The sequence below is a fragment of the Lissotriton vulgaris genome, chromosome 3_1, assembly GCF_964263255.1.
Source record: "Lissotriton vulgaris chromosome 3_1, aLisVul1.2, whole genome shotgun sequence".
Classification (NCBI taxonomy): Eukaryota; Metazoa; Chordata; class Amphibia; order Caudata; family Salamandridae; genus Lissotriton; species Lissotriton vulgaris.
The window spans coordinates 1,563,222,514-1,563,246,386 of NC_141689.1; the positions used below are offsets into that span (position 1 = coordinate 1,563,222,514).

Here is a 23,873-nt window from a genome sequence, read left to right on the forward strand (position 1 = left end):
TGCTCCCATTGCTGTATTTCGGTCTTGCTCTTCAGTCCCCCAGCTCCTGCATTGCAACCCTCACCTGGTCTTCCATTGCTTCTCTGCCCCTCCCCATTGGGTTTTTAATTAAAAAAATTTTTATGGCGGGTCTAGAAGCTGAAATGTGCTACTGGCCTGCACCTTTTGTCTTTCATGCACATTCACGTATACTTTAAAACAAATTGCCTCTTCAAGATTGGTGTCCTCCATCTTAGAATGGCAAATTAAAAGTTAAAAAAGATATATATATATATATATATATATATATATATATTTGTCCCATTATTATCAAGCTTTGCATAAGCATGGTGGTGCATGTATGTGTATTTTTCATCAGGGTTTGGCAATGTATTTATTTGTCTATGCTGTTCCACATTGGCAATCGCGCATATATATTTTTTTTCTTTTTGCCCCATGCGGAACAGACCTGGCAAAAAAACATTGGCAAAAGCCATAAAATCACGTATTGTCCTTAAAACGCAAGACCAATTGACGTTGGCAGTTTTTGTTGGCTGTGCCTCAGTGCACTGCTTCGTCATTGTTTGTTACTAGCTACTTGGGAAGGGGTGATTTTTGACATTTTTTTAAAGCCTCTGTGATGCCACAGCCGACGGCTATTTGCGATTGAACAAGCTCACGGATACCGCAGGTAGCTGTCTGCACCCGGGTGGCGTTTTTTGATTTATGCTTTCACCCTTGAGAAGTTTTAAGACACACAAGTGTATCCTCTTTCTACCCCAGACTGTGATCAATGACGTCCACCCCGTGATAGACTTCGAGACCCACAAGAGTCTGCCCAAACCCATCCCCTGTCCTGAGGAAGACCCTCCTGTAAGGGCCATTCTATCCCTACCTTGTCGTGGGGTCGAAACATCGACAACAGATCCCTCTACCAGCTTCTATCCCGAGCTTGAAATTGCACTGCTATTTTTTTAGAAGCATGGTTACCTCCAGAATAACCCTTTGTTCATTTATGTGTATCTGTTTCTGGTTCTTGTTACAGCCAGTTTCTAAGTAGGGTTCTGAATAAGTACATTTGACCTATACTGTATCACACTACCTTACCTTGCACTACCTCCTATCACTCTCTCTCCCACCCCCCCTCTTTTGGGCACTATAATTTATCATGCAAACATATACATTACAAAGGTAAAAGAACCTTAGGGGTAAAGTAGTCTCTTGTGGGCGTCGGCGTTGTTAGCGGGGCCTGGCAAAAAACAAAAAATGGGCGCGGCATTGACTGCGCACGCCATTCACGCAGCATTACTGCTAACCTTCACAGTACTCGCTTTTGGGCCTAACCGTTCTGACAGGAGCGTCGCCAAACATCAATGTGCGCAGCATTCACAGAGCTTCGCATTCAGAACAATGTGCCCCGCATTCACGGAGCTTTGCATTCAGGCGGCATTTCACACACTTAACTGTTTCAATTTAGTCCGGTGCACAGGCGGGGCCTGAAAGCAGTCAGCCTACCAGTGGGGAGCCGCATTCACGGAGCTTCGCATTCAGGTGGCATTTCACACACGTAACAATTTCAATTTAGTCCGGTGCTCAGGCGGGGCCTCCAGGCAGTCAGCCTCAAGGCAGTCAGCCTACAAGCGGGGATACACACGCACAGTCCTCGCAAGCACGCTACCACGCACTGCACTGTCAGCGTACACGGATTAACGTCGGACCGAACGCTCTTGGGGATTCTATAACCAACCCACTCCACAGCACCCACAAGCTGCAAACTTTACCGCTGAGGACGCACATATCACGAACGCTCTTCCTAACACTGCATGCACAAGCGGACAAACACATTGCACAGAAATTACCAACTTCACAAGACAGGTAAAAGACGACGTGCAAGATCAATGTTAAACAACGCATACAAATCCCTTATGGATGCATAACTATTGTGCCACTTCAGCCATTTAAACGTCCGCATTACCCACTTTCAAACGCTGCTATATTTCATCTCCGGACAACGTCGGGACGGGCTGCTAGTTTGTTATAAAGAGGGTCTCCTATAGTACGTGATCTGTGAAAGGTACAGATAAATCCACCTCTATCTCATGTTGAAAGTAAGGTTTTCCCTGGCATTTGTAGTTCTGTATTAGTAATCTGGAAAAGCAGATCTGTAAGTATAATAATTCCATATTTGTAAACAACAAATTTATCACCCCTAAGGGTATCCAGCCGCTGGGGGCCATCAGGGAAATTGTGAGCTATTACCCAGAGACACATGATGCTGAGCTGCCGCTGGCGCCGTGGATCGAGCCGTGAGACCCGCGCAGTGGCGTAGCTAGGCCTTATGCTGCCTGTGGCGGCCACTGCATTTGTCGCGCACTGGTGGCCGAATGTAAGAGCTGGTGGGGGGTACTGGTGATTCCTGGGGTGCCGCCCTGCGATGGCTGCAGGTAAAAGGGGGGGCGAGGCTGCCTGCCCCAAACTTGTCACTGGGGGACGGACTGCCCCCACTTGCTACGCCACTGGTCCGGAGTCAGCTGCTCTGGGCTGGCCGCTGGACCACACATCTCCCTCCTAAAGTATGAGAATAGACAGAAAAGAGAGGAAAAGTCGACACTGACTTGGGACAACCCAGGCCAAGATGGCATTTAGTGTGAATGAATGGCTTGCGTGTGAAACGCGGTTTAGACAATGGTGCCTTTTTAAAGTCATTGTTTTGACTTGGACATAAACAATAGACCTTAAATTAGGAAAACAAATCTGCTTTTATGAAGTTAATGGTGAAATGGAAATGAATGGCGTGTAGATACTGTGTCTACTATGCAGTAAAAAGACAGCATGAACTTTTGGAACAAGTTTGCCGAGGTCAGCATTTCCAACTTAGTGACTCACATGCATTCGAAGATGGCTGCCATAGATTTGTGCACTTCCACAGCAGCCATCTCTTTATGCATTTTGTAATATTTTTCAAAATGCTGTGCGCGTCTGCAATGGCCATCTCCAAAACCAATTTTTTGGGGCTAAGCCAATCCATACGTTTCACACCTTTAACAATGCTTGTTACATGGTGGGTGCAACATGTTAAGAAATTGTGACTTGTTGATGCTGTTCCTTTTCTCAAACACTTCTTTTACGTACATTTCAACTTTTCACTCATCCTTAACTATTATTGGTGTTTCACATGAGGTACGAAAATGTTTTACTTTCTACAACTTTTTTGTATGGTCTAATAACAATATCTAGTCCTAGCTGAATCGATGTCTCAAATGGCAGCGTCTTTAAATCCCTTATCACTAAAGGCCTACATTCTGAATCGCAATCTGCTGATGCTCTCTGGGAGGGATTGTTTGATCTTTGAGATGATCCTCATTATTTGTTTTACAATTAGACAACAAATTAATGCATTTTTTACTTCATTATTAATTCATTTGAAGGACTGACGATAATGAGGAATAACCAATTCAAATATTACTTTAGGATAAATAAACATGTCTTGTTGTTTTTCACCTGTCATACACACTGTATGTTTCATAAATCTTCTAAAATCTTAGCCTAGAGTCTACATAGGATTGTGCCAGACCAAAAAAGTATATCACAATGATTTAGGCTTCAAAAAGTTATCTTGGAAAAAGACTGATTTTTGTTGTAAACACGAACTCCATTGCTTTGAAATAATATTTCTATATTTATTCTTTAAATCGGTCAGAGTTCAGGCTTGAAAGGCATCGAATTATTGGACAATTTGCACTGACTATCTCCATGCTTTTGATTCTCCAGGGAAAATACGTGGTGTGCTTTGATCCTCTCGATGGCTCATCAAACATCGACTGCCTCGCATCTATTGGATCGATTTTTGCCATTTATAGAAAGGTAAATGTATCTGACGCTGCCAGAACACGTGTGGTTGGGTAGAAAAATAAAACGAATACATTTTGTTTTATAAAGGAATGCTGAAACTTAGCAACCTAAGCGATTTCTGAAATCTAGAAACTTGGTGGTGTCCAGAGTGGTATGGCTTGCACGGATCCCATTAATTTTTCTTACCCAGAATGCTGTGCAAATGTTAAACTCTGGGTGGAATCGTAAGATTTCCTCACAGGGAAAGTTCCGGAATATGCCTGTAAAGTCTAAAAAAAAACGGACTGGTAAACATAAGGATTTTTGCTTACATCGATCGATGGGGTGCAAGTAGCTGCTGCATTTGCAGACCTTTAAAAAAAAAAATTGGACACCCTGATAAATCCAGAGGGGTGTAGCTTGTGTACATAACATGTTTTCTTCCTCAGAATGCTCTGCAAACATTACAATTTTACCTAAAAAACGAATTGCCTCACTTTCTATGAGGGGTAGCTTTAATATTGGCCTTCAGAAGCAATACATGTTCAAACTCCAACGGGCACAAAACGCAGCTGCCATATTGCTGCTGGACATTGCCAAATTCCAGCCTATTGCCCTTAGCTCAAAGAAACTTCACTGGATTCCCATGATCAAGAGGACAGAATTCAAATCCCTTTGTCTAGTTTACAAGGCTCTGCAGGGAACAGGACCAATGTTTCTGAGACAACATTTTTCTTGGTACCAGCCTACTAGAAATCTTTGTTCATCTCAGAGCAAACTTCTTCAGACACCCAAAAAGCACGCTGGGTAGGAAGAAGCTTCATTCTGGGTACAGTGAAACAGTGGAATTTACTCCCAATAGAGATCGAGAACAGGCCGACATTACTCACTTTCAGGAAGTTACTAAAAAACTGATTATTTGCTAGCTAAGTTCCACTTTTATAATCCAGATGTAGGTTGACTATCCGCTGAGCGCCTAAATGCCCCCGGGCAATTGTGCACTATATAAATCCTACAATCAAATCAAATATTTCAACCAGGGTGGGCCGGTATCAAGTTAGCCCTACCAGGCCTGGGCATGTTAAAAACCGGAGAACCCAAGGGAATCTAAAATGTTAAGGCTTGAGTAGATCCCAGCATGGATCCTTAACGAATGCTCTGCCATCATCATAACTATGCCTAGAAACCCACATTTCCTTTCGTTTGCCAACGAGGTGGCTGCAGTATGAGAGTCTAGGGTCGACAGGCACCCAGTGAAACCTACCAACCCCATGTATTTCTGTAAGCTAGAGACCTGGGCAAATCCAGGGTTATATGGTTTGTAAGGATCCCACCACTATTTCTGCCACTGAATGCCCTGCAAACGTCAAAACATGGGTGAATAATCTCAATTTCCGCACATTTATGTGACTGAAATCTCCAGAACTTGCCGCCAAGAGCAGAATTCCCACCATCTTCCATTCCCAAACATCTAGCAATGAACACAGTATCCCAAGATTGTGGGTTGGTGTATCATAACTGAAAGGGATAGGTCAAGACAGTGACCTGTGAAGTCACTGTAATGCTATTGTTGTTTTCACATAAGTGACAGCTCTGACCTGTTACTGTGATGTGCAACAGGCTCAATCTCACAGGGATGCTTTCAGGGTTGGGTTGGCAGCCCCTACAGCTTTCTCAGCATCCAGAGCAACAAAGAAGTGATCTCTCAGTGGTCTGGTTCAGTATGAACTGGGTGGTGTTTCATAGATTGCCAAAGGACTAAATGACAGTATATTGAATTTAATTTGTTCCCCAAACTGGAGCCCTTGTAACCACTGCAGGATCACTGGAATTATATGGCAGGGGAGGACCAAATTATGCAGCAGGGTTCACTACATTATGCGGCATAATGTGGCACTTTTTTGATAGTATTCATTATTTTATCATTTTTACACATGGTAATACTGTTTGGGCAAATATTTCATCTTGTTAGTACCAGGTTACCAACCAAATACAAAAAAAACCTGAAAGATTACCAATTGCCTTCCCACTGCACGCCAACACATGTTGCAGCATTTCTAGTAACTTTTGATCCGTTTGACCTAGAAACAAAATATTTTTGTTAAAATCTGAAGATTATGCAGCAGACGATGAATTATTTGGCACATGATCCAAATTTATAATTATGCAAAACAACAAAAAAAGCAGATGCAAAATCACATGCTTCCAGGGGCCATGGTTATAATGGGGCCATATATACATTCTTGGAGAAAGAAGACTGCTTAGGAAGTCGAAAGGTAAATGAGGCGCAGGTGGATTACAAGATGTCACAGTTTGACTAATCATGCGGTCTTTAGCCAGCCACCATTAAATAACTGACTTTGCCTAGTCTTGTTTTTATTGTCGGACTCGTGGGTTAAGTGAGGGAGGCCATTAGAAAATGTTCATATTGATCCATCCTTATGGTTTGAAGTCCTTGGACCACATTTTGCTCCAAAATGACCCATCATATATATACCCAGTACATGATGGGCTTGACCTGCATTCACTTGCCACCATCCTCTGTGACCAGTGGCCACAGATTTTGGCTGCACCAAGTGCCCCACTATTAATGTTAAAAACGCAGTCGGTGCCTTTTATTCCAAATGGGTTCTAGTTTCAGGATGTGGTCTGCACCCAGTCAAATGTCCCTCCAAACCCCTGTCTCCCCATGCCATGCAACTGGCCATGCTGTGCCCGTATTCTCCCATCCCGGTACCCTTTGGGAATAATCCTTGGAGGAAAAAAAAATCTGCGTTTTTGTTTATCCAGAATTTTCTACTAGAATTTCATTAAAAATACAACTTCTCCTGCATCCTTTTTGATCGATACGATCACAAGTTCAAAGAATAAACTTACATGCCCATAGTTTGCTTATCACGTTGTCCCTATATGAATAATATGCATAAATACTTTCCAAAAACTTTCATCAGCGTAGTACTTGCTGGTATAGTGCCGAGTTGGGACTTTAGGCCAGGGCTATGTTAACGGCGTTTCCCCTTCTGTTTCTATGGCTGGTTGCCAACTCTGGTAGCTGAACCGAATCTAGCCAATTGTTCTGTTGCAAAAGGATATTATCACCCCTCTGAGAATCATCCCGTCCTCCGGGGATAGATGTAGTCTTCTCGGTTCCAGAAACTTTTTGTCCATATTGATGCTAGCAGATTTCCCCTTAATCTGCGAACTCCCTGGAGCATTGTAAAATTGCAGTTCAAGCAAAATCATTTATTCAGAAAATACACTTGATGTGGATTCATACATTTTTTAATTGTAAATTACAGGAAAACTACTGAAATGGGTGACAGAGGAAACTTAGATCTTTGTGTATGCCACGTTTTATAAAATCAGATGCACAGTTTGGTCACTACCACTGTACACACTTACTGGGTGAGTCTGGGGCAGACCATAGTCAAGTCAAGTCAAAAGGCTTTATTTCGACATAAAAAGTATCTTAAAAAGCATACATACATAGTAAGTTCAGTATTTAACATTGCTAGATAAAAAGCATAAAAACCCCTACGTGCTAGGAATCAGCTGTTTTTTCCCTGCCAATTCTAATGGGGGATTAAATAAATTACCTAAAAGAGATAGGCCAATAACGGACCGTAAATTTAAAATCAAGATTAAACAATTTGCCTAAGTCTTTTTGACCGGATCCGCCATGCCCACCCAAGATATTTCGAGGTGGCGCATGCAAAAAATGTACGAGTGTCTGTAAGTAGTATTCTTAGTGCCACATTGCAATGTCTGGTGCCCAAGGTGAGACACATCGGTTTCATCCATTTCGTACGAGGAACCTTGTAGGCAGGGCACTCGAATAACAAATGGGGGACAGATTCACGCCGCTGAGGGCAAAAGGGGCACCATGGAGCAGCCTGGTAAGGAATTTTCCAGTGGCATGTGAGCTCCATTACAGGGAGGAGACCTAATCTGAATTTAAAGTACAGTGATCTTTCCCATGGGGCAGTAATAGTATCCAAATACAATTCTCTGATGGGGACATCTTTGATCTCCAAGAAGTTTCTAGTCGATTTGCAGGTTGTTGTCGAAGAATTTCTTCTGTTTACCACCCACTGCCAGTAGAGTTTTTTTATCGTGGATTTGGGCGGGGCTGACTGTTGGAGCCACGCTTCTTCCAGCCCCAGGTTGACAAGTAGGGCCTTGATGTCCCTTAGCCATTTTATTTTTGCCCAACCCGGGGATTTAATTATTTCCCGAAGGCCATCCGCATAGCTTGAGAGCTCTGGTACTCTCCAGATGCGGGCCCACAGTAACAGGGGGCGTAACTTTGCTTGGTCTTCGATCGCCCGACATCCCATATCCAGTTGCAATGGTAAGATGGGGACAGATGGGCCGAGAGACATTAAACTTCTCAGGAAGGTATTCTCTGCTCCGATTAGCTCTTTCATATTTGACATCCCCCAGAGCTCTGCCCCGTAAAGTGCTGCACTTACTCCTCTAGCCGAATAAATGTCCATTACTGCCGCTATTGGTTTTGTAGAAGCTGCTCTCTGCTCTTTCAACAAGACCCCGGTCACTCTTTTCAAACTCCGTAACATTTTGGTCAAGTGACAGTCCCATTTCATGGAGTCCACCAGCCGGATGCCTAGGTAGTCGAACGTCTTAGTCCTTTCCAATGCAACGGACCCCAGTGTAGGAGGGGGTCCGAGTTTTTGCGGGGGGTTCAAAATGAGATATTTTGTTTTATCTGTATTGATACAGAGACCTCTTTGCTTGCAAAAATCGTCAAATCCAGAAAGAAGTTGCTGGAGGCCCATTGGGGATTTTGACAATAGTAAGGTGTCGTCAGCAAAGAGCAGGGTGGGGATTAGACGGCCTGCCAGACGGGGGGCATCTGCTGGTAACTTGGTTAGGAAGTCCACCACCCCATTGACATAGAGGGAGAATAGGGTCGGGGCCAGTACGCAGCCTTGCCGCACACCTCTATTCACCTCTATTTTTGGGGTCTTTTGACCATTTGGCCCCCAGCGTATTTGAGCATAGTTCTTTTCATGAAACCTCATGATCAAATGAAGCAGATAGGGTGGCATGCCAAGGTCACTCAGTACCTTCCAAAGGTTGTTTCTGGGTACCAAGTCAAAAGCCGTTCGGAGATCGATGAAGGCCAGGTATAAGGTACCCTTCCCAATCGTGACGGTCTTCCAGTGAATCATGAGCAGCCTAAGCGATTGTTCTATTGTTCCTGTGCCAGCTCTGAACCCAGCCTGGAAGTCCGAGAGTATCATGTTTTCCTCTGCCCATTGCTGAACTCTGGATAAGAGGACCTTGCCCGCTACTTTTTGAGAACAATCTATCAGGCTAATCGGCCTGTAATTGGCTGGATCGTCTCTTGAGCCTTTTTTGTGCAGGGGTACCACCTCAGCGGCCTTCCATGAAGTAGGGAGGGGGGGCCCCTGCCATGGCAGCATTTAGTACAGATGCGATTAGTATACTCCAATCATCTGAGTCTGCGCGGAGAAGGTCGCCAGGAAGGCCATCAGGACCAGCTGCTTTACGGGGAACCAAGGATTTTATAGCAATTTCAGCTTCTTTCCTGGTAAACAGACTTTCCTCATAACTCCCATCACCTCGAAGGATCTGTGGTAGCGAGAAGTCCGTTACTTCTACTTCAGATGATGTGTACAGTTTTGAGAAATGTGCAAGCCACTGTTCTTCGGTTATATTGCATGTGATGACAGTATCTAGGGGTCTGTTTTTCTTTCGCAATAAGTCCCAGAAGCCTTTAGCATTTTTTTCCACACTGGCTGCACGGAGTTCCTGCCAGAAGGCATCTTCCCAGTCTCTCCTTGCTGCCCTTAGCGCAGATTTATAGCTCTTGCGTTTGTTAGCTATTAATGTTGGATCACCGCTCTTTACTGCCAGTATTAGGGCTTTCTTTCCAGCACGGCACTCCGACGAATACCAGCCTGATTTGCCTTGTCGTTTGTCAAGGTTTTTGCTCCCCTTTTTTGACTTGACCATGAACAAATCCCCAATCGACGTTGAAACCTCGCTAAACATGGCTGCAATCCTGTGCGGACTGGGAGGCTGCCTTTCCAGGAGTTCACAGGCTGCAGCAGTGACGGCTTTAATGCAAGATAATTTTTCTTCGTCGATAGCCACTTTGTCCCATCTTAGGCGTCTGAGGCAATTTGAGGGGACCACCCCCCCCAATGACCTTTGCTCTGGAACGTCACGATCTCCATAAAATGAGCCACTGTCCCTCCACCAGTATGTTAGGGATAATGAGAGCGCATTATGATCACTATCCAGGGAAGGTAAAACTGTCATGTCCTTCGTGTGGGCCCACAAAGGAAAGTTTAGAAGAATGTAATCTATCCTGGATGAGTGACCCACCCTATTATACGTGTGAGCCCCCGCTGGGTCAGAGCGTGTTCTCCCGTTGGCTGCTCTCAAGCCATACTCAAGTGTGAGGGAGTTTAGTTGAACAACTCTAGGGGTCCATCTTTTGACAATAGGTAAATCAAGGGACGGAACACCTCTCCTTGAATCTTCGTCATACAGGTCCAGCGATTCATCGGATAACAGGGGCTCAAATGTGCAGTTGAAATCCCCCATAACCAGGATTAGGGAGTCTCTATGGCACTCCCCTAAGGCTGCCTCCAAAGCGGTAAGGGTTGGTGACAAAGCCCTCCCTGAATCTCCACGTGTGTAGATGTTAAAAATCTCCAGTTTTACGGCTTTCCTTGGGCATTTTACAGTGAGCCGCATAAGGTCTGGAGATTTTTGGGGGTGATGATGTACCCTCCAACCTAAAGATATATCTACCCAGACTAGGAGGCCTCCAAACGGGCGCCCTCTTCCCGAAGCTGGGATACCTGCCGGGACAAAGAAGGTAGCATAGCCTACTCTATGCCTTGGTTCCACACACCACGTCTCTTGGAATGCACAGACTGCGTGGGGCTCGGTGAGCGCCACCCAGTCCGGGGCATCCAACTTGTTGTTTAAGCCTGCCACATTCCAACTAATGGTTTTCAGGGTAGGGCAATTTGAGGACTCAACACATCCAACTTCCTCACCCTGTGCAGCCGTAGATTGTACTCCATCCACGGACTCAGTGGACCCGGTCCAATAGCCTGGGGAAGAAGGGATAGGGGGGTTGGGGCACAGAAATGTTGGCTGGTGACGGGGGAACCCTCTCGGCTATGCGTGATGTAATAACCCTCAGTGAGGGGGCGTTTGTTACCACTTTATCACCGAGTCACCAACCCCAACCCTGCGGGGGGCCGCTTGGGTCGGTGTCCATGCCCTTGCTCTAGCGTCTAACGTTGGGTGGTGCGGGAACCATGCACCTCTACCCTCATCCGGCAAGAACGTCTTATGCCTCGATGAAGGAGGGGGGCGGTAAAAATACCCCAAATCCCTAGTTTGAATGTCGCAGAAGTTATAATGCGACTGCTGGCTGCATATCCATGCCTGCTGCTCTGGGATCGTTAAAATTGATCAGTACGCAGTCCCCAGTTAGGTCCTTACGTCTATTACCGATCCACACCACACGGCGAACATAGGCTATTCTGCCGTTAATGTGCCCTGGGAGGGGTCTATTTACTTTGAGCCAGGAGAGTGTCTTATGTTTAAGATCAGAATATAGCTCAACAGAACCCTCTTCGAGCTCCGGGACTCCCGTTAAGATTACCACATACGGTTTACAACCAGGGGGGAGGCTAGCATTGGGTGTGTGCCTTTTTACTCTATCTACTGGTGTTGTGGCCGGAGGTTTAGCTAAGGGTTTGGCTAGGGGTTTAGGCGTAGCCTGATTGCCAGGAGTGGGAAGGGATGGAGTTGTGTTTCCCTTCGACGAGGTAGGCAAGTTTCCTACTGTATTAGGGTTAAGGGCTATAGGCTTGGGATTGGGAGCAAAGTTAACCTTCGGGGCCTTGGGCGCTTGGGTAGTGGGTTTTTTCTTTTGGCGGCCCAAGCTGGGCTCAAGAGCGGGAGTTTTTGGAACAGGACTGGTTCCAGTATTGGGTTGGAGTGACTGAGGGATCTCCCCAGGTGCAGACGGTTTTTGGCGAGGCACTGAATCAGAGGGGACTAGGGTGACAGCTCCACTCCTTGACCCGCCATTTTCTTCTCCCTGCACCTTAGCATGGAATTTGACCAGTGATTTCACAGCGTAAAAGTTGTCCAGCATTGACTGCTCTAGGGCAGCTAATTTACGTGTGAGACTGTCAATCTTATCTACGAGCGGCATTACCACAGACCTGATTAAGTTCTCAACATCTAAGTCGGTGTGCACAGCCTGGGGGAGTATGATGGAACCTAGAGGAGCCAACGGGCCTGGTATGCCCTCAGGTGCAATATCTCTAGTGTGGGTGGTAGAAGTGTTTGAGTATGGGGCATGATTTGTAGTAGAACCCCCTTTGGGCGCATTTTGCCTACTCACTTTACTGTGTGGCTTATGAGACCCCCCCTTCCGAGGACTGGCAGGACGCTTTCGCTTTTTTTGTGCAACTTGTCCTAAGGCTGGTTTCCCAGTAGGTGTAGTTTCTTGAACTACTGCTGAGGGGGTGCTTGCTTCGATGGATTCAACTGTGGGGGAAGGTTGTGTGGCTTCGTTAGGCAACGCTGAGGGGCTACGGGCATTATTGATCTCTGAGTAAAGATCATAATTTTGGGCCCCCTGCGAAGGGTCAGTTTGATCAAGAGGATTTAGATGTGTTGGGTCTTGAGCAATGACTGGTGCAGTGGTGGTTACCCTTTCTAAGCTTGCCCTAATCCGACTTACTCTCTCGTCAATGTCCGGAGAGTCGATTACGACCAATGGTGTAGTCGGCACGTTTGCGGGGCTGGGGGCTAGGGCAAGGGCGCCCAAGGATGAGCGCTTTTGAGATAGACCCCTGGAGTCCCGGGATAATCTTCGTTCAGCAAGGATTATCTCCTTTTCTACGATGGAAACAGCCCGGGTAATAAATTGGTCCATTGTGCCTATAACAACGTCTCCCGCAGCTTTCCTTGATTTACTTGATCTTGTGCCTGTGGCCATGTTCTTACAATTCGCCCTCCCTCTTAGGAGAGCCAAGAGATGTGGCCCGGCCCGGCCTCTTCTGGCCCCTGATGGCCACAGATGGTCCCGCCCTTGTCCCGGGCTTCTCCCGCGATGCTCCTGCACGGCGGGATGAAGGCGTTCCTTTGTGGGGGTGTGAAGCGAGGGGGTGGGAGGGGCAAGAGGTCTGCAGGTGTGCCGGGACGCAGGGACTCCTGGTTCTTTGAGTCCCTGCAGCGGCAGCGCTGGTGAATAGAGCGTGGGCCTGCTCCCTCGAGTGCTTGTTAAGGGCTGTGAGCAAACGTGCTCCCAACAGCCTCACGGACCAGAGCTGCGACGCGGCACCCGCGGAGCGGGTGCGGCTAGTTGTAGCGAAAGGCAGCAGAGGCAGCAACAGCTACAGTGGTGTCCACAGCTATCACAGGATAACGCCGGTAAGCCCTCGGCTTGCGAGTGTCCCCTCGGCGTGCGAGCATTGTAAAATTGCAGTTCAAGCAAAATCATTTATTCAGAAAATACACTTGATGTGGATTCATACATTTTTTAATTGTAAATTACAGGAAAACTACTGAAATGGGTGACAGAGGAAACTTAGATCTGTGTGTATGCCACGTTTTATAAAATCAGATGCACAGTTTGGTCACTACCACTGTACACACTTACTGGGTGAGTCTGGGGCAGACCATGCCTCCGAGTACAAAAACAATAGCGCTTGCACCTCTACATGAAAGAGCACAGCATCGACAGAGCCACAGTTAAATCTGCTGCTCTGTTTTGCATTCCCAGTGTACCTGGCCTTCCTTTAGAGGAGGGGGGAGGGGAGGGCTGTTTCTGGGTGTTTCCTAGCTCTCACAGAAGGCGTCTTTGAGTGATGGGTAAACGTCTACCAAATCTAGGTGCCCCATAGTTAGTTGCCTCTTTAGAGCCGCTTTGCCCATGTGGTTGTGTCAGCTACGTGGCACCCAGTCCAAATCCTTCACTCTTTTTCCTGGGGCCAGCCTCCTGTGCTGTGCAGATAAGGGAACGCTAGCAATATGCTGTGCAGAAACAAAAAGTGCAAACTGGGTATTACAATTGAGTCTCGCAAGTGTCACAGTGTGGTACTATTTATAATAATGTGGTTTGAAGAAAGAAGTCACTTTTATGTGCACCTTTGGTGATCTGGTTTACATTCATCCAGCAATCCCCCCCCCCCCCCCCTCCTAAATTGACAAATTAATTTATAAATATGACCGTTGATTCGAGACTTCTTTTTAAACTGAAATTTAACATTCTGATTGGTCACATCCTTTGGCGAATGTCAATGGTTATGGATTGTAAATTGTAATTATATTACACTTATAAATGAAGTATGATGGTGGGATATTTTACTCGTGTGTCTCCAGGTGACAGTGGTTTAAAAAAAAAACGTTTTTTGTTTTTCTTGTTCAGGTTTCTGATGATGAGCCTAGTGAGAAGGATGCTTTGCAGCCTGGACGCAACATTGTGGCAGCGGGCTATGCCCTTTACGGAAGCGCCACAATGGTGGTGCTGGCCACACAATTTGGAGTCAATGGGTTCATGCTAGATCCGGTAAGAGGTTTTCAAAAACTATTAAATATTAGTACCTCATGCGAAGAGTATCTGCTTTGTTGGTGAGTACACTCGTATAGTATCACAGAGAAGCCAGGAGCACCCACAATAGTGGGATGCTGAGCAGGAACGAGTCCTCATACCATTAATATTCCTTAAAAGGTTCACCATTTTAGTGGAATTTATCTGTCACTCTTGACAAACCTAAACTTACCCTTGTGGTGTTCTTGCATGTATACGTACTCTGACATGTAGACTTTCGCCAAATTAATACCACGAAGAAGACGCGTCTTTCCGGCACAGGGTTTGGTTGAGAAGTCATTCGAGTGGGGGATCCCTAAAAGAGATGGTCATGATGCTGTTGGAATGATCTACACTCTCACTCTGAGAAACTTAATTGATCGTGAATTCTGAATTCCTCCAGTGTAGAAGAAATATTAGATTATCAAAAAAAATCAACTATTCAGTGAATGGACTGTAAGGTGTAGAAAGCAATATCTTAAGTGAAATGATATTGGTGAGTTAGTACTAATGTCGGTATTTTGTAACTTACTCAGTGTAGCAGATGTGAATGGTTTCTTAAGGACACTGGATGGGTTCTTACCTAGGAGAAGGTCAAATGGGTTTCATATCGGGCCCCTAATCTTATCCTAAAAATACTTAGTTGCTTTGCTTTCAAAAAGTCTTCTGAATCTCTCCTAATTTATTTACACGAAAACACTCTGCTACCCATTAAGTACTGTTATTTTCTTTATATCCCTTGTAGGCAATTGGAGAATTCATCCTAGTAGAAAAGGACATGAAAATAAAAAAGAAAGGCAACATCTACAGTCTTAATGAAGGGTATGCCAAGTTCTTCGATCCTGCTGTCACGGAATATGTTAACAAAAAGAAGTTCCCAGAGGTATGTGTTCTTGTTCAGTTTAAATCTTATCATGTGTTTGCTGTCTACAATGTTTATTATCGTTTTATTTTGGATATTGGAGCCAAGGCTTGGGCTAGGGAAAGAGTTGGCAGGCCGGTGGAGGAGTGTTTTGCAATGTAATCGGTGCGCATGACTGTTTGGCCAGCCGTCTCAGGACTGTCAAACTGTCATGCACACTGAAACTATCTCTGGCTGCGTTGCTGGGTTGGAGAGAGCCGGCACAGGCTCTCTTGTCTACCTGGGAGTTCAAATCCACTGTGCTCAGGCCAATCCTAATGCTCCTTTCATGCAGCACCAGTATTGGCTTCAGGGGATTCTGGTAGCCTGTGCCTGCTGTTCACGAGCCAGATTGGAGTTTGTATGCAGGCAATTCATTTTATTTTTATTATTTTGTTGTCCGTTCCCAGTTCCCCCTCCCCCCCCACCACTTTGGCCAGATACTGGCTGCTTTTGCAACAAAGATTCATTATGGCCAGAGACATTCCAATGTGAAAATGACTCCCTTTTAGATTAATTGTATGCATTTTTATTTCAAATGGATATACTGAAGATGTAATATTACTCTGCCCTTTGTGAATCAACGTTGGACATCCCAATGCGATGATCGTTAAAGAACACAAGGTTTCTAATGTTCCTTCATTTCACTATAATAGTTAGTTGGACCGTTATGTGGCTTTTATACATAGGAAATTAGGAATCTTTGAACGTGTTTTATAGACATTTTGCCAATTTGGTGAGCTAATCAAACTGTGATGCAGTGCTCATGTCCAAGGTCTCCCCTTGTGTCTTTGTTGCCTATACCATACTAAAAGCCTTTTATGGATGTATGCCCATTTTACAGGAAGTATGTAAATGTACATGCACTCTTGCCATTTTTATATTTGTTTTTCATTGTTCCACTATGCTTGGTTGGTGAAAAGCATGACATTGATATGGTAATTCCGCACGGGGAGATTTGGATTAAACTTTGACTCCATGAGGTAAATAGGCCACAGCTGCATGCATGTGATGATATCATATCATATACTTTGAACTTCCTGAGTTGAAGACTGAGGACCTTATTATGAGTTTTTGACGGTGCAGGACTGGGACATCCTGCTCCCGCACTGCCAAACCCATGTAGGATCACCTGCCAGACCAGGAGTTTTCTCCTGGTCTGGCGAGCGGTCCTTGGGCGTTCCCAGGGCGGTGCGTATGAAATAAACCCCCCAAAGTGAAAGCCAAAGGCAGTATCTACATGGCATGGCATGGACTGCTGAAGTCCATACCTTGCAGCTGCTGGTGTGCATGCACACAGGGAGGCGCCTGTTTTATTCCCCTGTGTGCATCCACACGGCGTGAGGCACCAGGGGGCCCCCTTGGCTCCCTCACACTTTTTTATGGCCGTCACTCTACCATGAAAAGTGTGGTATTGAGTAAACTCTCAATATGCTTGGCGGGGGTGCAGTGGCCCCGCCAAGCATATTGCAGCCTCAAGGCCACAGTGCCACCTCCAGGGATCTCTGATCCCTGGCGGTTGCGGTGGTCCCAGGGAGGCACACCACCCTGGTTCTAATGGGGCAGTCGGAAGACAGCCATCGTCGCACCCCCGCAAGTCTGGCGGTCCGTGGACCGCCAGTCTTGTAATAAGCACCTGAGCCTTCTCCGAGTTCTAGTGACAATTACAAACTACTCCTCGCTGTGCTTTATGGATAATTTTCAGACCACCTTCACAGCGTGTACGGATCATATTTTATTGCTAACAAGTTATGTATCATTTAATTAATAAGCATTGATTTTTGATTGCTGCAGGCTCTAATTAAAGAAGGACATGGTGCCATTCATATTTTAACAAAGCTTGCGTCATGTAGCTAACTCCTGCTCAGCCCAGAGTAGCTGCTCCATAGTTGCCTACATCCAGGCGAGGAGGGTCCCACAATAATGAATATATCAAACCAGGTTTATAGTAGCACATATATGGGCAGCAAAAGCATTAAGGTGTTGTTTTGCTGATTAGACGAAGGCTAAGACATGCACCCAGGACCCTCTGCACACAGCTGAAGGCCGTATACAGTGGATTCTTTCTTTGTCAGGGAACAAAGTATAGCATTGAACTACCCAAACATGTACAGATAGCAAGAGAAGTTAATCTTTTAGCTTGTTATGCAAAAGACAAGATTTAAAATAAAACTGTTGTATTTAGCCTAAGGCTTGAGTGTCTGGCTTGTACCCAGAGCTCACTGAGCAGTGCAGAAGAACATGCCACGCGGAGTCTTGTAGAGCAGAGTCAAAGGCCAGTTCAAGCACACAGGGATCACTAGTTTTAGTTGAAATTGTTTATAGAGGAGTGCTGAGGTCAGGTCCTGCATCCATAACACACCTGTTGAAGGCCTTGCCCAGTGTACTTTTGTGGTAGAGGTTTTGCTGTCCTGGATCCAGGCACCATCAGAGTGGAAGTATCCATTTTGTAAATTACCTCTTATATGTTGCCATCATTGTAACACCCATTATTGTTGGGGGGAAAAACACATTTGGGCTGAAATTAGTGTTTGTGTAGAGATCCTGATGATTCAAAACGATGAGCTTGTCAAGCTTCTGTGTGTGTAAAACCTATAAAATGAAGAGTTCCTTGGTCTCATTAAGCCTTTTTGGCACATGATGATAATTGAATTTCCTCAAGAAGCCTTTGAGATGGAATTCCTAGAAAGCATCAAAGGGGACCGAGACCATTTGTATGAAGAGGTGTCCATGCTATGTCAGTGGAACATGAAGACTAAAGCTAGTCCTCAGTTGAACTCTTTCAGAGGTCCATTTCACGTGTATAATATGCAAATAAATGCCATAAGAAACTAATTTTACATCGAAAGCAGATCACAGACTACTGTATTGATAACCCGGAGAGAGCCATATGGACATCAGCTACAAGGTGGATTCACACTTCACCATCATTAACAATGCACGATCAACTAAAGTACTGAACATTATTGGACGATCAACCTTAAACAGAGGATCAGCCTTGTGTTGTCTATAATTTGTGTAGCTCACAAATGCCACAAGCGTGGAGAGTTTACAGGTGAACTTATATGCTTGGTTAGAGAGATGTGTGTTTGTAGTGGGACCCATGTGAGTAGTGCTGAGTGCAGTGATCTGCGGGTCACTCGTACTTTGACCATTTGCCTTCATCCAACATGAGATCCCTATGAAAGCAAGCCTAGGCTAAGCTTTGACTATCTCTTTATGTCTTTGTCTAGCTCAATATCCCTACTAATTCTGTGCAGATGCCAGGTGGACCCTTTACAACGCCTCCACATGGGAGCCTTCTTAGGCTCAGGAAGACTTCTCTTTAATGTGCTCACTGTGCTAAATCCAACTTCTTTCACTGTGTGGTAGTTAATTGGAGGGTGTCCAAGCATGTCATGTGGCCCATTTCTTGGATAGTGTGAGCATGCCTATATTTGAAAAGATGGGGTTAAAATCCTGGGGCAGATTCTCCTAAGTTACCTAAAAAATATTTCCAGAAGCACTAAGAACCTTACAGTTTAGCAGACGGGGCACTCCATTAAAAACATGAGACCTGTCCACCTGTCCGTTCCACTGTTATGTGCAATGCACTGATAGTAATGCATTTGGGGAAGATTTGGTAACTTTGCTGTATCAGTTTGAATCCACTAATGGGCGGTGAAAGGTGAGTAGCCATGCACGGCCATTCAAAGTCCAGTCTAACAACATAATCTGACTATTTTACTTGGCTGAGAATGTAGAAATGTTTCTTCCCATTCCTTGCCGAGTAAAATCCCTGCATCTGTGATATGGTTGACTCTTTTCCTCTATAGCAAGATTGCAGTCGACAAAATGCCACTTATGAAGCCTTGCCAATGTCTTCCCAAACAGATGAAGTAGAAGCTACGGCTTTTACAACAGTAAGACTGTCTGTGATGGCCAACTCAAAGTCCAGGAAGGACATCACTCTTCCCATGGTAGTCTGATGATAGTCAACTCAACTTATCCATTGCATATTGCCAAATGGATCAGATGGACAGCCAACTTCTTGTTCCAACCGGCTTGTAAGAACTTGCATGTCTTATGGTTGGGAGGAAGTAGCTGGTCAGATTGGTCAACCCCCAGCCTATGTATAATCAAGTATACACTTGATCTTCTATACTTCTGCCCCAAAATCTTGATCAAACAAGCTATACATTCCCCCTTACTTGAGATTTTCACAGCCAGCAGCTCAAAGCACTGCTCTGACCTTTTTTGGAGCTTCTTGTATACTAGCTCTTGAGGCAATCCTTTGCTGCGACTTTGGATTGTACTGCAAGCCACAGTAACAACATTGTACAACTTACTGAACGTCTTTAGTCCTGTGTAGAAAGTGTCCACATAAAGGTTATAACCATTATGAAGGAGTGATTGAACAAGATCTCTCACAATCTTTTCACTAATTCCTAATGTGGAAGAACCACCTGCAGGATGTATACTGGTTTCCTTCCCTGTATACGTTTTCAGACTATGTGACTAACCGCTGTAGCTCTCGCTCAACACGTACAACTTGATGGGTACCAAGCTCACCTGCTCTGTATAAGCTGCCTGAACAGCAGCCGCTATAAGTACAGGATTAAAGTCTCATCGACTGCTATATTCTTTCCTGGAGTAGAGATCTCAGGAAACTTGGCAAAGAAATGTTACATATCCGGCTGATTTTTTTTTAAAACCTGTCATGGTCTGAGTAGTACCGCAGCAGTGCTGTAGAGTTATCAATAAAATGCAGTATACGCTACAGAATCAAAAAACGATTTCCACTCATTACAGGTGGGAAGCTACCTAGACCATACAAGAAGACCAGTAAGTCTTTCAGACAGTTTGGAAAGTATTTCCACGACCAGGGCAAGGCCTCAAATTTTTTGAATGCCCCAAGTGAAGGGAGAGTCTACGGCCGTGCGATTGGCACAAGAGGACCTCCATGCTCCCTCAAAAAATATTTAGCGTGCATATTTGTTTGCTGCACAATTTTTACCAGGAACGGGTCATCCACAAAAAGCTGGAAGTTGTCAACGGGCACTAAATTAGCAATATTGAGTTTACATCCATCATCTCCAGTGAAAAGAGGAATTTGCGGCTGAAATCTTTAAGAACGCTGCCAAATGAGCACTACTCCTGTACTCTGCATGCACTGCAGAGGGAGCTACATTGCCATGGTCTCTGAGGCACAGCTTGCACCTACAAAAGGGACATCACAGCTGCCTTGCTGTGCTGCACGCTCAAGTGCTTCTCAATCACTGTTAAAGGATTAGCCATCGGATGGAACTCCACCTACTGAAAAATCACTTCATATTCTGATTCATGATCCACTCCCTCAGATGCAGTCTCAGTTTCAGAACCGGCTTCCGAGCTATTCATTATTTGAGTTAAGGCCTGTGCAGCAGTCATTCAAGGCATCATGTGTGGTTCCTCTCTAAATCTTTATTCCTCAAATGATGTGTGATTGGTAGAATGCTCAAGTACTTGAAAGAAAAGTTAATGGAGTAAGAAAGTGGTGTGTGATGTGAGCAGAAAGTAAAAATAAAATACAATGCAATGCAAGCGAGAGTGGGTAACAAAAGTAATAGAGACAAGAAATCACTGGAGGAAAAGAATGTACGGTCTTTTCTTGAAGTCCTCCCATGAAGCTGCTCCAGAGAACTCCAAAGTCAACTTATAAGACAAGATGAAGAAACATGCAAAACACTCATGAAAGCAAACCAAATGCAATTATAATAACAATATTCCCATTTTAACTATTGGGAGTGGCCATTGGAGGAGTACGAGGCCTGATTGGCCACCCCAGGGAAAGCAAAATGGCAAATGTATAATGTTCTCATTGGGGAGGTGGGGGGTTCGGCCCCTTATGCTGTGGAGCTTATCTGCTCAGACAACAAATCCCTGGTGAGTAGGTGTATTCCCGCTCAAGGTCTACGGGCCCAGCTGCAATGCTCAAACCGGAATACATATAAGTGGGGCACCAGTAGAAAGGGGAATCTCTTTTCATTAATGTACCTTTTTGTTGAACTATATGAGGCAGCACAAAGCCCCCCGACCACAAGCACGAAAAACTAAATGTTTACCATACATTTTTCCGTCCCACAAGGAGAGAAGGGAAATTGTTAGATTTATAGTTGCTCCAATGGGAGGTTTGGTCCCTTTACCAGGGGAACACACCCGTCCAAATAACACATTTGTGGTAGCTAGTGGTGGGTCCTCACAAGCCCAGCCATGATTCCCCAGGCAGGAATCGATAAGCGAGGAGCACCATTACAAAGAGGGTACTTTTACAGAAAGATATTCTGGGGGCAGCACAAAGCTCACATGTGCCAACATTGAAACAAACAAAAAATGACTACCGGCCACCATTTTTTTTTTTTTTTTTGCATCATAAATCTCTGCTTGATTCTCAAGCTGGGTCAATCGAGAGGCTGGGCTGTAGTCCTCTGCCAGGGGAAGACAACCCACCAATCTGGTGTCTAGGGTCGATTTACTGCTCAAGGATCATCACCACCTTCCAAGAGGGGGCACCTCGGGATAGGGAAGGCTCTTCTCATCCCAATCTCTCCAGTGATGCCCCTTAAATTAAGTAATGTGCTCAGGAGCTGCACAAAGCCCCCATGCATCAACAAAAACAAAATGGTTACCATACTTCGCAGGAGTCAATCAAGAGGATAGAAGACAGACTGCATTTCCCTCTTGGAAGGGAAAATCCATCAGTTAATATGTTCCTTCTGGGGGATGGAGGGGTGTTGGCAAGCCACTCAACAACACTCATCCGTCATGCCTAGTGGCAGATTCCTGCACAATTCAATCCATGTGTAGGGATTCATTTGAGAAAGGCCTCTCCTAACGTGTTCCATGTTTAGGGGTGAGCAATGGCACTGGACACAGGCTGCAACCCTTACCTGTGTCCTTTTAGGCCACATCTAGTGCAGAAAGGATTGCCAGGGTGCCCATGGTACGCTGACCCTCATTGAATTTCATGGAATAGGGTCAGGGGTTCATGCTTAAATGCTTCTGCGGTAGTGTCTGATGGGGACATACATGGGCCTCAGCACTGAGGAGGCAATGTGTAGGACGGGTCTGTCTCCCCCTTCACATTTGAGCGGTTAACTTGCTTGTTTTACTTCCTTTTCATCTCCTCTGTCTCCACTTTTAATATTGCTCTAAAAACATACCTTCTCAAACAAGAAGGTAATATTGACTAATCATTCATCATAATCTCTCATTTCTCCTCCCTCCGTGCCCAAAGACATGATTCGGTTTCAACCAAATTCCTATGTATGTTTAGAGATTGTAAGTTATTTTAATGTATATAATGTCTTGTAACGCTCACTCACCAGCTCCAGTAATACCACTGTTTTATCCAACACATGTATTTTTCTAGCTGTTGCTGTATACATAGTTTCTAGCTGAAATGCTCTTGTACTGTTTTTGTTCAAATAAGATACTTAAATAGCACAGCCCTAGGGAGCAGCAGGGCTCCTAACAGAAGGGCGAGAGCTCAGGTACACTTTAGGAATGCTACAGTAAAGTAGGTAGGTCAATACATTAAAGCGGATGTGGTAGTTTTCGAGCAACATTTTCCTGTTTGAAAAAATGTGGCATGCAAACTGAACCAAAGTAAGTGATACAAGAAATACATATTGGCCAACAAATTGATTTCTCGATGCAGCCTAGTGGGTTCGTTTCGTGTCATCAGAAGTCAATTTTATCTGTATTGGGCCGAAATAAAGTACAAAGTAGCTTCATTGTTTATTTTACTGTTACCTTTGGCAGGACGGTAGCTCACCATATGGCAGCAGATACGTAGGCTCCATGGTGGCAGATGTCCATCGCACACTGGTCTATGGAGGGATCTTCTTGTACCCTGCCAACTCAAAGAGTCCCAAAGGAAAGGTGAGTAGGCTGGTCTCAATGCCTAACTTATTTCTAGAACTTATTCCTGAATCCATACTGCACTACATTATTTACTACGCTTTGTAGTCTGTTGATAGTAGGCATCTGCAAGGTTGGACCGGCAAGTCTGACCACATGGGCCATTGCCGGAGGATATCACGGTTCCAACCCCCCTCTGCCAACAGATTTGCAGATGAAAAGGTGTTTCGAAAAGTTGAAGTTTCTTACTGCTGCTGCTTCTTCCATTTGAATGTTAAAAAGAAAAAACGTCCTAGCTCCATAGGGTGGAAGGATTAAAGTGCCCCTAGTAGAAAACTTCTAAGAGCGTGAAGGAAAAGAACCCTCCTTTTGCTTTACATGTGTTGATAAGATGTTTTTCAAATGTCTCATATTCAAATTGTTTACATTTATGTTCTCATTATATTTGTGCATTTTTTTTGTCAAATCGCTGGTCAAAGAAAAGTACAGTTAGGCATGGTAAACAGGGATATATAAAAAGAAAGATCTGAGCACACTTGAAACCCAGTACAAAGTATAGGTGTGCAAAAAACGTAGTGACAAAAAACAATAGTAATCTGACGTTCCTTCGGCTGTGTGAGTTTAAAAGCTGTCACCGTGGTAGACCGATGGCGCAGTATTCCG

The 23,873-nt window shown here is 44.9% G+C and overlaps 1 protein-coding gene across 1 annotated transcript in view; it reads left to right on the top strand.

The window, feature by feature from the left end:
- Positions 1 to 23,873, top strand: part of LOC147728185 (fructose-1,6-bisphosphatase 1-like) — a 55,973-nt gene that overhangs the window by 13,644 nt on the left and 18,456 nt on the right. The window contains exons 3-6 of the mRNA XM_086962046.1: positions 3,751 to 3,843; positions 14,267 to 14,407; positions 15,174 to 15,311; positions 23,112 to 23,231. Coding sequence (XP_086818172.1) covers positions 3,751 to 3,843; positions 14,267 to 14,407; positions 15,174 to 15,311; positions 23,112 to 23,231 — 492 coding nt within the window. The remainder of the gene's footprint in view (positions 1 to 3,750; positions 3,844 to 14,266; positions 14,408 to 15,173; positions 15,312 to 23,111; positions 23,232 to 23,873) is intronic.